General features: G+C 40.5%; 1 protein-coding gene across 1 annotated transcript in view; it reads left to right on the plus strand.

Annotated features, from left to right (window-relative positions):
* Positions 1–11,629: 11,629 nt before the first annotated feature.
* SLC10A7 (solute carrier family 10 member 7) overlaps positions 11,630–12,993 on the plus strand; it is a 152,493-nt gene continuing 151,129 nt past the window's right edge. The window contains exon 1 of the mRNA XM_029959591.1: positions 11,630–11,669. Within this exon, the coding sequence (XP_029815451.1) occupies positions 11,630–11,669 (40 nt within the window). The remainder of the gene's footprint in view (positions 11,670–12,993) is intronic.

Here is a 12,993-nt window from a genome sequence, read left to right on the forward strand (position 1 = left end):
GTGAAGAGATGGGAATGAAGTTTGGCTGACTGAATGTGTCTGGGTAGATACAAGTCTTTGCAGCCTTTAGGGCATGGTTTTTGCTTTTAGAAAAAATGATGGACCAGGGTACTGTAGGACAAAGTGAATATTTATTGATTTCAAGCTCAGGGTGGTTGTTGGTGACCAGATATTCTATGTATAATGAAATTGCAGGGCTCCTATTCTTTCTGTTTTCTTTTTTCCCCACTGTTGAGAACTTGCAAGGCTGGTTTGCATTGCTGGAGTCCTTCAGCTTTCCCACCAGTAAATTACATCGTCTAAGCAGTGGTGGCTGTGCATAGATGACTCTGGACCTTGGTTTCCTAGCTCTGAGATACCTGTCCATTTGGTGGTGTGGGGACAAGGATTGATTTTCTTCTGGTCTGGTTCCCAAAGGCTCTTCACACCTCACATATCCTAGTTACGTTGACATTGTTCTTCTCTTTCCAAGGTTGTCAAACAGCCTCAAAAGTAGAGCATTCACTTTGTCACTTGCTCTTTGCTGCTCTTGTTTGGTGCTTGATGGCAGCTGTCTCAGCTTTGCTCCCCTCCTTGCTGTGGTGCATCATGTGTATGTGTTGCTTCAGTTCACTGAAATCTTGGGGCAGCAAACTGGTGAAGTAGCCTGGCTGGAGAGGGATAGTAGAGAGGGAGAAGTTAAGGCTCTGTATAGTGGAAAAAGTGATCTTCTGTAATGGAACATGACCTCTTTCTGTGACAAGATGATCTGCTTAGTGGATGAGGGAAAGGCTGTGGATGTTGTGTACCTGGATTTTAGTAAAGCCTTTGACAGTGCTTCCCACAATGCTCTTCCAGAGAAACTGGCTGCTCGTGGCTTGGATGAGTGTCCTCTTTGCTGATGAAAAACTGGCTGGATGGCTAAGCCCAGAGAGTCGTGGTGAATGGAGATAAATCCAGCTGGTGTGGATGGACATGGTTTAGTGGTGGTCTTGGTGGTGCTGGGTTAACAGTTGGCCTAGATGATCTTAAAGGTCTTTTCCAACCTAAAAGATTCTATGATTCTAAGTTTTATCTATGCAGCTTTCCTTCTGTTTGGACACGACTGTGCACTGCGTATGAATATTTCGTTTGTGTTGCACATGCACACTGCTAAGAATGGTGCTTATCTATTCATAAAAAGGCATTAATAACTGATCCTGTGTGTAGCTACAAGTTTCCAGAATCTTATTACAGAAGTGGTTCTTTTTGCCCAATTTCACTCCAGTGCTAGAGGCTCCACCTGCTTATGCTTATTTTATCTCCATGTCAGCCTATGATTTTTTGATTATGTAGTGAGAATAGCTAAGAAAATCAAGATGTTTAAGGATCTTAGAGCAATTAAATAATTCTTACAAAAGAGTTTAAGAAGTAGTATTTGGATCTATTTATTCCCTTTATTTCCTGTTGGCAATGCTATTTTCTTCACTAGAGACATCTGGGGGAAGTAAAAATGCATGTTAAAGCCAAAGGATTGTGCATTTCACTGCATCTTATCTACAGTCTTTGGTTTAGACCCTGGTCTGCTTTGAAACCATAAAACAGGGTTAATGTGACTGTAATAAGAAATGCAAAACAAGGTTAGGTCTGCTAAGCAAAAAAATGAGAATTATATTGAACTAAAAGTTTATGGGGCTACTCCTAGTTATACCAGGCAAGGAGAAAACCACACACATCTTATGTAAGTATGTGGATATGTATATAGAAAAAAGTTACGAGGTTATATATTATCTACTGAACTTTATTTTTTTGTCTATATGATAAAAGATTTATTAAAATAAGTAAGAGGAAAATTAACCAAGTTTTTTTTGCTACAATAACAATTTCAGATCTATGGTGTCAGTTTAGAAAACAGGGTATTTTTGTTTGTTTGTTTATTTATTTTTTCTACTCAACACTGGTATGAACTGTAATTAAACCAGGTACCCATATGTTTACAGAGAAAGACAAATGGTCTGTTTATTTCAGCAGCTGCTTAACAAGCCACCAGCACAATCAATTAGATTAATCCCAGGAAATAAAACTTGAAATAAAGATGATATCTGAAATCATTTTTATTCATGGTTAGAGACCATGCAGATTCTTTTGACAAGTTGAAAAATCTTATGGGTGATGTTGAAAACTTCAATGTACAAGTGCTAATTCAATTTGAGGGCAAAAAACCCCTGTCTTGATAGAATGGTTTCTGTAGAGATATTACTAGAATAGCAAACCCCCAAGCAATACAAAGGCAGCCTGAGTATTGTATGCTCATTACCTGAATTTTCAAACACTTAACAACTGTGAGAAGTATGAATATGCAAAGCTTCCAGACTCTGACCAACATTTTTCTCATTCTTTTCTATTCTTGGAATGAAAAGCCAGTGGTTTATGTCACTGCATATATATAACTGCTATTAACTCAATTTAAAGTTGCATGTGATAAAAGGTCATAGGTCTCTAACTCAGCAGAGCATTTAAGTAAATCAGCCTCTTCACCAGCTGCAGCCCCTTAAATATGTGTGCGAGTGCTCTGTTGAACTGGGGCTAAGATTTCAGCTCTTATATCTTCACAGCTGTTATGCAGAGGAAATAAAAGTTGGACCTTGCATAGACAGTTCAATATTAAGAATTTATTAAATCGCAACTGTGGAGATTGAAGTATTAAAATGAGAATGAATCCTTGCCTTTAATGCTAAGGATGCTAAACAATCATCCTCATCTCTAGAAGAGAAGACATATAAAAGAGAGACTTACAATGAATGTCTTATATGAGGGAATGGTTTGAATAAGAATTGCTATCCCATGTGGAAGACCCCTTGACCTCCGTGAGGATTTCAGGGACTTTCTGCCAGGTTGAGTCTGAAGGCTGCAAAGGCAGTGTTAATTTGCCTAATTTTAAGTTCTGAGCCAGATCTTGCAAGCTCTTGTTTTCATATATAGCCCATTACGTCTGAATATTTCGTGGCAGCATTTTAGGACAGATAACATTATCAGCCCTGATGTTTTAACTGAAATACCACAAAGTGCACATCACAGTTACACTGGCATTGTTGCCTGACCCTTATCTTTTGCTTTTTCTCACATGAGCAGTGCCACCAAATATTGATAGACAAAAGAACCCTGAGATATTTGAGCATGACTTGGGATCTCGTGCTTACTGATGAATGCTTCAAAGCTTTGACATCTGATCTTGAATGAGACAGTAAAAACTAAGAGTCCTTTTTTTTAAAAGCTAAGGTCATGTTTCTATAAATAAAGGACACCAGTCTCTGCAGGTTAAGGCTAACAGGTCAATAACAAATCTGTTTACTTTAGATTGTCTGTTAAATACAAGAAAAACATGTTTTAAAAATAAAAAGCTGCACTGTGTATAACACTGAAGAATGAAACTAAAAAAAAAGGCAGTTGATGTGCAATTAATGCTTTTATCTTTTACAAGCCAGGTTTTTATTCAGTACAGGCACTAAAGGATTTATTCTCTGCGTTTTCTTCCAAGATATTTGTAGTCTTTTTCCTCCTTGCTGACTCTTGCTGGTGCTCTTTGCAAGTGACTTTTCAGCTGCTTGAGTCCCTTGATCATAGAATCATTTAGGTTGGAAAAGACCTCTAAGATCATTGAGTCCATCTGTTAACCCAGCACTGCCAAGTCCGCCACTAAACCAAGTCCCCAGGTGCCAGCTCTACATGTCTCTTAAGTATCTCCAGGGATGGTGACTCTGCCACTTCCCTGGGCACCCTGTTCCAATGCTTTTGGCGAAGAAATTTTTCCTAATACCCAACCTAAAGCTCCCTTGACACAACCTGAGGCCATTTCCTCTTATCTTGCTACCTGGGAGAAGAGACTGACCCCCACCTTGCTACAGCCTCCTTTCAGGTATTTGTAGAGGGTGGCAAGTAGAAAAATATTCTAGGTTATGACAAACATATTGAGATTGCAGGCAAAGAGCTGGGAGCTCCAGGCTCCCAAAGTCACAGTGCTGTGGAAGCTCACATTGATGGGGCCTGTTGGAGTATGTGTTTCTACCTTCTCTTCAGTCTGAATGCTCCTTCTGTTGTCTTTCTGTGGAAACCAAGTGGCCAGTCGAGCACTACTGGGTTGTGTTTCAATATGGAGATAGGTGGTAATGTGCCCTGGGAGCTGGAAAATGCTTCACAGTCCTTAGTGTACGCTAAATTACAGCAGAGGAGTGGAGGGGGAATGTCACTGCAGCCTGGAAATGTGGCTAGGATTTGAAATGAGACTTGCTAAAAGCACAGCTGCTCGCCTGTTCATCGGTGTCTCCACAGTGAATTTTCTCAGTGGATAAATTTTCTACTGAAATTTTTCATGTCTCCATTATTTCAATCTAAAATGTGAAGATAAGTTCAAGTTGCTGCTTAAAATATTGTCAAAAAATGTGTCCACCTACTTTCCCACTGTAAATGTGTAATAATATATGTACCAGCTGACACATGTACTATATACATTTTACTGAGCTCAAGAAATTAGTTTATGATGGAAGTAACCTGGTGGGCTTTAGAGCACTAAATCATTTGTAAAATAAGCGTCTTGTGAATGAAGAGATAAGCACAGGGAAGGAATTATGTCCCTTCTATGTGCCCAATGTTCAGAGCATGACTCAGTCTTAACTATGGAGAGCACCGCCAACTATAGACTAGGGTTTAAGGTTTTATCTGCTGTGTGGCTTCCTAGCTAAGAATTGACAAGTAAATTGAGTAGTAATCCATACGCTGCTGCTTCCTGGAGCTGTACACATTTCCTAATAATCAATTCAAAATTCTGTTTGGCTGTTATTGTTAAAGATGATCAGAGAAGAAGGGATTTGTGAGACTAAATTTCTGTTTAGACTCTGCTATGTCTGACTTGTGCAAAATGATGTTACTTGGTGTTAACTCCGTAGCTTTCCTTTTGCATAAGAAGGCTGGCTCTGTATTTTGGAATGCTGAATAGAAAATTAAAAATGCAGGCCAGTCTTCAGGAACATTTTACTTACTGTTTTAATAAACTTTTGTTTATGCCTAGAGGTGCCATTAAATTACCAGCCAGACATTAATATACAGTACACAAGGGATCTTGTATATAAGAAATGATTATTACTGCGTGACTCAGATGGAGCTTGCTATACACACACAGATAGCTGCTGGACGGAAGGTGAAAAGTGAATAAATATCTCTGGAATAAAAAAGTGACTATCTCTGGATAAAGAGTGGTGGTACTTAAAAAGTGAATGTGCCAGCTGGTCAGTCATGTTTAGAAGAAAGCTATTCTGCCAGAGCAGAAAGATGACTCAAGGAGACAGCGGTCTGTCATGGCAGAAGCACCTCTGCTTGCTTTCAGAAAGTAGTAGAAGGCAAGCACATGTTGTTGGTGATCCTGGAGCCAAAGGTACTAAGCATTTCCAAGCCAAGTATTGTTCTGGACCCCCTTAAAAAAGGAGTCTTTTTACATCACTGAAGCATCTGGTTCAACTGCTGATTCTGAGTGTGCAGGCATGCTGGAAATGGTTAATTCCAAACATGGCTTGCTTTCCAAGCTACTGTGTCCACAGTGAGAATAGCACCTAAGGAAGCAAAGACTGCAAGAACAAGCTGGAGTAAACAGGGGCCATGGACACCGCTCTGCAAAGCATCTGAGTAACAGGGTGGAGAGGTAAAATAAGACAGATGTGTTTTGCTGCAGGATTGCATGCTTCCACAGACAGGTACAACTTCGAATCCAGGACTGCAGGAGTGTTTTAAGTTCATCTAGAAGGAAGAAATTCAAAATCCCTCCAGCTCCTGAAAAAATGTATGCCAATTAATTCTGAATTGGGATTTTCCTTTACATTTGATCTACTTAAGAATGCACCACAAGGAAAGCTTCCTATGAGGAAAGCTTTCAAATGCTCTTAGGGAAAAGGCACCATCGTAACTCTCCCACTTCCTAAAGGGATCAGGGTAGAACTCTGCTTAATGCACATCCTCTTAAGGAAATATAAGGCCCTACCTAATACAGCCTCTTTAGGTTCTGCTGAAAAAAAACTCAACCAGATGATCCCTCCCCATCTCTGCTCTGTTTTTAACAATTTAGTTCCTTCCCTCATTTACTACAGCTCAAGGCTCTGGCATTAAAGCCACTCAGATGGAATGAAATGGGGGATATGGGATGAGACCTGTGAAGTGAACAATACAAAATCGCTCTAGGATGACTTGTGTGGTATGAGCTGGATAGATGGCAGGCAGGGAACAGTGCTGCTTGGAAACCTTTGTGAAACCTGATTATGTTGTAGGAATATTTCAATTTCACAAAAGGATAACTCTTTGCTTTCCCCTGGAATAGGAAAGAGAAGGCAGAATGTCCCCGTAAAGGCAAGAGGCAGATGCTCAACAGGAGAGAAGGAAGGAGTAAGAGGGTTTAGCAACTGTGTTGGCTGTGCCAAAAAAAGCAAGTGGTGGGTGTTTGAGTGCTGGGTGTGACAGAGGTGCAAAAGTCTTACCTCCTGGTTAGTGAGGCAGTAGTAAGGGAGATGAATTCACAGTGGAAGAAGAGTAGCATGACAGTAGGCTTGGATGGAACAGGCTTTCTCTTCAGGCTATGTTCCTCGTGATGCTGTTTACCTTGGGATAGTATGTACCCCAAAACTCTTATCTCAGCATCACTTTAATCCTCCGCTCCTGTGCCATCTCCTTCTCTTTGTTTAAATAAGCCGTTTGGGCTGGATGCTTCTGGAATAACAGCTGCTTCCAAAACTTTCATAAGATAGTGCTGACTTCATGATTTGTATTTGATTAGTCCCAAAAAACTGAGGTAGTCATGTTTTCCTTCTGTTTGATGGTTGGAGGGGCTGTATTTGTTTCCGTAGTTTTGTTTTTCATTTATGTCGTTATTTGCCAGCAAAACACAATTGTGTCTTTTGTTTTAGTTCAGCTTTATTCCCTTGTCCTTGTGTGATACTGTTTTAGGCACAAAGCGTCCCAGTTTTTTTAATACTTCATCACTTATTAATGCTGCAGATTGTGGGATGAAGAGTTGTCAGCATCCTCGTTTTTTTATGTATTGACAGACATAATATCTGATTTGTTATTAGATTGCTTTTAAAGGACTTATTCCTCTCTGACTATATTTTGCCTAATTATTTAGTGTATTTCCCAACAGCTTATCTCTCTTCCTGGCTTTGCTTTTTTTTTTTCTTTTGGATCTGCTTTCACATTTGACATTTTTTCACTTAAATGTGAACCTGATCAACATCAGACATATTAGACCCCATCTTATCCCTCTCTAGGAGAGGACTTGTGAGGATGTCAGCAGGAGATGGAGAAGGAGTTTGACTCAATTCTGCCAGCAGGAATCTCCTGACAGCTTTGGCCTGTGGGCCCCATTTGTACTCAGTCACCAATGGTTTTAATCACAGCAGCTGGTACTAATGAGGGCCACATTAAAGTGAGGTCCATTATATGTATATGCACTAAGGTTACTGGATTGCAGTGTAAACGTGCCAAGGTTTATGCTTGCACAGTGCCTGGTGTGAAGAAGCCTCACAGTCCGATCAGGATATCTGAATTCTGCACTGGTATAAACAATTCAAGAAAAAAGAATAAAAGAAGAATATCCTGATTCCAGCACTGTAAAGGGGCCTGGTGCCACAAGGATGGGTGGGAACATGTACCTTCCTCTCAGGACTGACACATGCAGCACTTGGAAATGCTTCTGTTCCTGCAGGAGCACTTCCTACTCCATTTTAAATCGAGAGGCCAGACAGGCTGGGATCAAAAACTAGATTTGTAAATACTGTGGAATTTACTTCAATGCAGGTAAATGATGACACTGTCAAGTTATACGATTTTAAGATCCCCTATTTCCCTGCATTTTTGGAAAGGTCTGGCTTAACTGAGGGAAGAGTAGGCAAAACCTTTCTAAATTGGTACCCTAGGATGTATAATATGAAGGTTGGTCTCCATCCCACAGGGGAAATTGGGATGGCTGGGAGAGACTGAATGGTCAGGCTGTAAGTAATGAACAAGTTTTGATGTGCAAAATAGTCACCAGAAGTCAGTGTGCTGGGCTAAGCACAGAGGATGTGTCTACACTTGTGCTTTTCTACTGCGCATCATGCTGATTCTGAGACTGTAGTCTCCTAACTGACCAAACTATTCAGAGCTCTGTCTGTGGAATGCACTTTGCTTTTCTCCAGACTGATGCAGAGCTGGGGCCTGGCCTGTGGTGAAGACAGGACACGGCATCGACATGCAAAGATGCAAGAGGTATGAAGCAACAGGTGCCACAGTATTTAAGTCAAACCAACAAATCTAAGAAAGTCTAAAGTCTTCTCTGGCATTCCCCCTCAGGGAAACTACTGAATTTGCCCTGTGTCTTTGAACCTTTCAACTCTTTGGTAATATTGAAATCAAATGGGACACACACAAGAGAAACAGGGCTCTACCTTCCATCCCCAGAATATAAAATTTGGAGCATGGGGTGTCCTTTCTCTTGGACATGCCCTGCTACCCCTTCTTCTAGAAAACAAAGCTTAAGGTTTTAAAACCCAGCTTTCAGCAACCTTAAGACAAACCTTCTAGTAACTGATTTCTCTGGTGGCTGCTCCTTGCAAACTCGACCTTTGTGACAGGTATCACAGCTGGGATGACTGCTCTCCTCTTTTTGTTTTCTGTGATTTGTGTGCTTCCCCCATTAGGAGTGGTTAATTACTCTGCAATCATCGTAAAAAGTTTGCATCTGCACACATGTGCATACACACCCAGGAATGAATCTACTGCTTCTCCCCTGTAAAAATACAGCAGAGGTTTTTGCACTGAAACTGCTCACATTGTAGGTGTTTTGTATGATTATTGTAATATAAGAAGGTTATTTTTGTAAGTGTAAGGAGAAAAATATGTAAAAGTATCCCCATGTTATCTCTGATGTCTCTTATTTAACAGGTTAAATCCAGTTGTTCACCATAAAATCATTCAGAGAAGCTATTTCCTGTTCTCGCTTTAATTTTTCAGGTTTAAGTATGTACAGCTTTTCATGGTTTTAGAAAATATTTTTTTCCTCTTATGTTTTTGAATTGCAGTTAAAGAAGCCTGTAATTTGTATCAAGTGCACAGCTTTATTGTGCCAATTGCCTTTTTTTTTTTTTTTTAATGCAGCCTTCTGAGTACATTATGGCCTTGCTGTCTACTGGGAAACCATATTTCTGCAAAAAAAGTGTAAAACATGAACATTTCCCTAGATCTATATGGTCTCTTGGCAGTTTGGGGGAGAAGGCAAGAGAATATCATGAGTGGAGCATCAGTAAATTGGGTTCCATTTCTCTGTAAGAACAAGCAAAATTCTAGGAAAGGGATCAGCAAGGTCCCCATTTGTTGTTTTTTAAATTTTCTTCTTAATGCCTAAGATTATCGCATGAAAATTTCACACTGGGCTCTTAAGTAAGAAAAATTGTTTATTTGTTGAATACCTAAATATTTAAGAGGACTCTTTATTACAAGTTTTTAAAAAAAAGTATTATGTATTTAAGAACTGAGATAAAAAAAAGCATTTAAAGTCTCTGGGAAAAAAAATAATCATACCATTATAGAGATAAACCCAAATATTCACAAAACCTTTTATTGTCTCATGGCTTCTATTTAGAATGGCATACCTATAGGTGCATTTAAAACCCATTAAGTACTGTTCTAAATTGAACTTGTACATAATTCCTACTACTGCATTATGTTAATGGCGGTGAGTCCTGCAGCTGGCAATACCCAAGCACTCAAAGGCATTCAGTAATATTCAGTAGCAACAACCAAAAGATCTCTTTCAGGTGCCTGAAGCAGTATAAGCAGCCAGGTCAAGACAGAATAAAGACCTGTGAACTCCTCTCCCATAAGGAAATCCAGCTAATGGGATCGGTTTAGCAATCTCTTCAAGCGCCTGAGAAAATCTGAGATCATGCCACTAAGTGCTTGTGAGAAATATAAATGTGTTGTAAACCGTCTCCCATATATTTCCACTTTTTCTCCTCAACTTTCCTATTTATAATTAACACCTCTCTTTATCTTGTTCATTTCTGAGTATCTTTGTTCTTTTCAAGTTAAATTATTTAACACTATCTCTTCCTCTCGTTTAAGCTCCCTTTATCTCGTGATCCCCTCTCCTTTATATTAAAATCACTTCTGTCTAAATGCATAATCAGATGACATCTGCTACTAGGGAATTTTAAAATCCTAGCACATTCCCTGAAATAACTGTGCAGGCATCAGGGTACATCGTGCAGGTAAGACGCTGGGTACACAATAAAAATGGGCTCCGTATGACACAAAGGGCAGACAATGTCTCGGCATCGCTTACAAACTACACCAGACTGATTGTTCATTTCTGTGAAGCCCAGAAAAGTCCAGTCCACTTCTGCATCTTTGCACACATGAAAACTAGTCGCTGCTCACATAAACAGCCCCGTTGGTTTCAGCAGATTACCTGTGAGCACTGAGGATTTGGTGTCACGTAGCTACGCGTGTCATGCAGCTTTTGTATTATGCAGAAGGAAGCACAAGGGCCTTTGGAGGCAGGAAAGCATCTGGAAGCCCTGAGGTATGTTTGCAGTTGAACAAAAACGAAAACTTGGTCATGTGAAATCAGAGGGAAGCTAAATTCTCATTCCTGTACTATGTCTTAAGCCACAGCTAAATATACCCCAAAATGTTTTTGTTCAGTTTAATGGAGAATACACATACACATGTGCCAGGGCATTCCAGGATCTGGTTGAGTCCCAGTGGCTAATTAGGATATGTATATTTTCTGTATGGGAACCTGAAGTAATGTGAAATGTTGCAGGATATAGTTTTGGATGACACTGAATTGTCCCTCTCTAATACTGAGCAAATGCCTCAGAATGGATGATAAATTCTCTTATAGCAACAGTGATGCTCTCTTGCAGACAGATTTAGGATGTGTGAGAGTCCTGCCAATTATAAAATTCTTTCTTCCTGCTCTCCTCTGGTAGGACGCAGCAGGGCTTTCAGAGTGCTCTGTTATTTAAAAGCAGGAACAATTTCATCTAATTAATCTAAGAGACCTACATGCTTACCACAATAATAGCAGAACATCTTTTAAACAAAACTGCTAAAATACCTTTGTACAAGTCTTCTGATACACGGCTGATGATTTTAAAGATTATGCATATGAGTAAAGATCTGCATATGATTTTAAAGATTACAGAGAAAGAGAGCCCCATGAACCCACGTATTTTGTAATTCAATTGGCAAAAGATGTTTATTACAAACTTCAGATCCCTTGGAAACAAATTTATAGGCAAAGCATCCACTCAAAGCAACAGAGCCTTGTTAAAGCTTATCTTTTAATTTTAAGTATAGACAAAATTTAAACTGTTTCTGTTATATCTGATGACCATTTGGGTTGGTGGGGGTTTTGTTTGTTTGGGAGTTTGTTTTCATTTTTTCCTTAACTATTCTAAATCTAATACACAGTGAGGTATCTCATCCTTCTTTAGAGAAGGAGAGACAGGCTTGGGACTGTGCACAAGATCCTCCCCCTCTTTGGAAGGGAAATTGAGATGCATCTTCCAGAGCCTAGAACTGAACCTGTGGTTTCTAACTTTTGCCAGTTAGATCTGCTGTGAGCAAATATCTGAAACCTGTTGGCAAGATGAACCTAGAACTTGAACAGTGGCCAAGATTAGAAATTCGTAAGTAGTATCCACCTGCAAAAAGTGAGGGGCTGGATTAGTACCATGTAAAAACTATGATGCAAAAGCAGGGTGAGACTGCTGTCTTTACTGCACGATTGAATTTTATTGCCAGACTGAGCATCCTCCATACCTGTCCATTCTTTGCATCCATCTGCAGCTTCTGCAGCAATTGACTTTCCAGCAACTTCATTCACCATAAATTTCAGCTGCTTCTAACTTGTGAGTGTATAACTTTTGGCCTCAACAGATTATTTATTATTATGTTTTTCCCGAATTGTGCTGAAGCTGCTTGTGCCTTTTAGGCCTGCTGGTGCAGAGCGAGGCCTCTGCATCTTGCAAGGCATTCACCTGGCTGGAACCATCAGGAAGAGGGTGCAAAGTCTCCTTCCTATCTCTCTTAGGGCCTCCATGACTGTGTACAAATTCACAAAAAACCCAGCTGGGAAACACTGGACATCTTCCTGGTTCTCTGCTGTGTTCAGATCAGGGGGCCTATGCTCTTGCTAGTGTGCTTTCAGAGCCACAAAGATGTAAGCCTCTGATCTATGGATGGTGCAGAACTAGGGCCACCTCACCTGTGAGGGAGTACCCACAGAGGGATTTAATGTAATTTATATGGTAAACATTAACTTTACATCTTCATCTGATTTATCTTTTCTGTGCAGTAATCAAATCCTCCAAGTAATCAAATCCTACGCTCGTTATAATTGCAGCTTGCTCTAGACAAACACCCATTATGCATTTGTTTTCTCCCAAAACAGCCAACCCACTGAGGCTGCACAGGCAGATGCAGTGAGGCTTTGCAATCTGGCCCTTCTATCTGAGAAGGGAGCAAGGACCTGCATGTACTCCAGTAAACCTTAGTCAAGCAGTGAAATGAGTAATCATTTTAAACCGCACGTTTTGGATCCACTTGGGGGTGGGAGAAGGCATGTTCCCTCCGTATTCAAAAATTCCAGCTATGATGTATCCACGTTTACACAGGTGAACCTCACAGGACACACAGAAATATGCACCTCTTGGAGATCGCAGCTGAGCTTTTAAGCTGTACACATTTATCTCCTCGGTAGCAGAGAGCAGAAAGCCTGTGGCAGGGCTATTCCTTGAAGCCTGAACACATCCACAGGGGCTGTCCAGTATAAACTTGCCTAAATATTTGGGAATCCCGCGGGAGGGCTGCCGTGTGCGTGGGACCTGCGGGACTAACAGCCGCTGATGGGAGCAGCTGGATGTCATAGAGCGTCTCCCCCTTCATCATTTCCTCGTTAATGCGGTTTGGAGGGCGGGGGTCGTGGCCGGGCAGGGGCTGGGCTAATGAATC

The sequence above is a fragment of the Manacus vitellinus genome, unplaced genomic scaffold (genome assembly GCF_001715985.3).
Source record: "Manacus vitellinus isolate BGI_N305 unplaced genomic scaffold, ASM171598v3 scaffold_0_pilon, whole genome shotgun sequence".
NCBI classification, from domain to species: domain Eukaryota; kingdom Metazoa; phylum Chordata; class Aves; order Passeriformes; family Pipridae; genus Manacus; species Manacus vitellinus.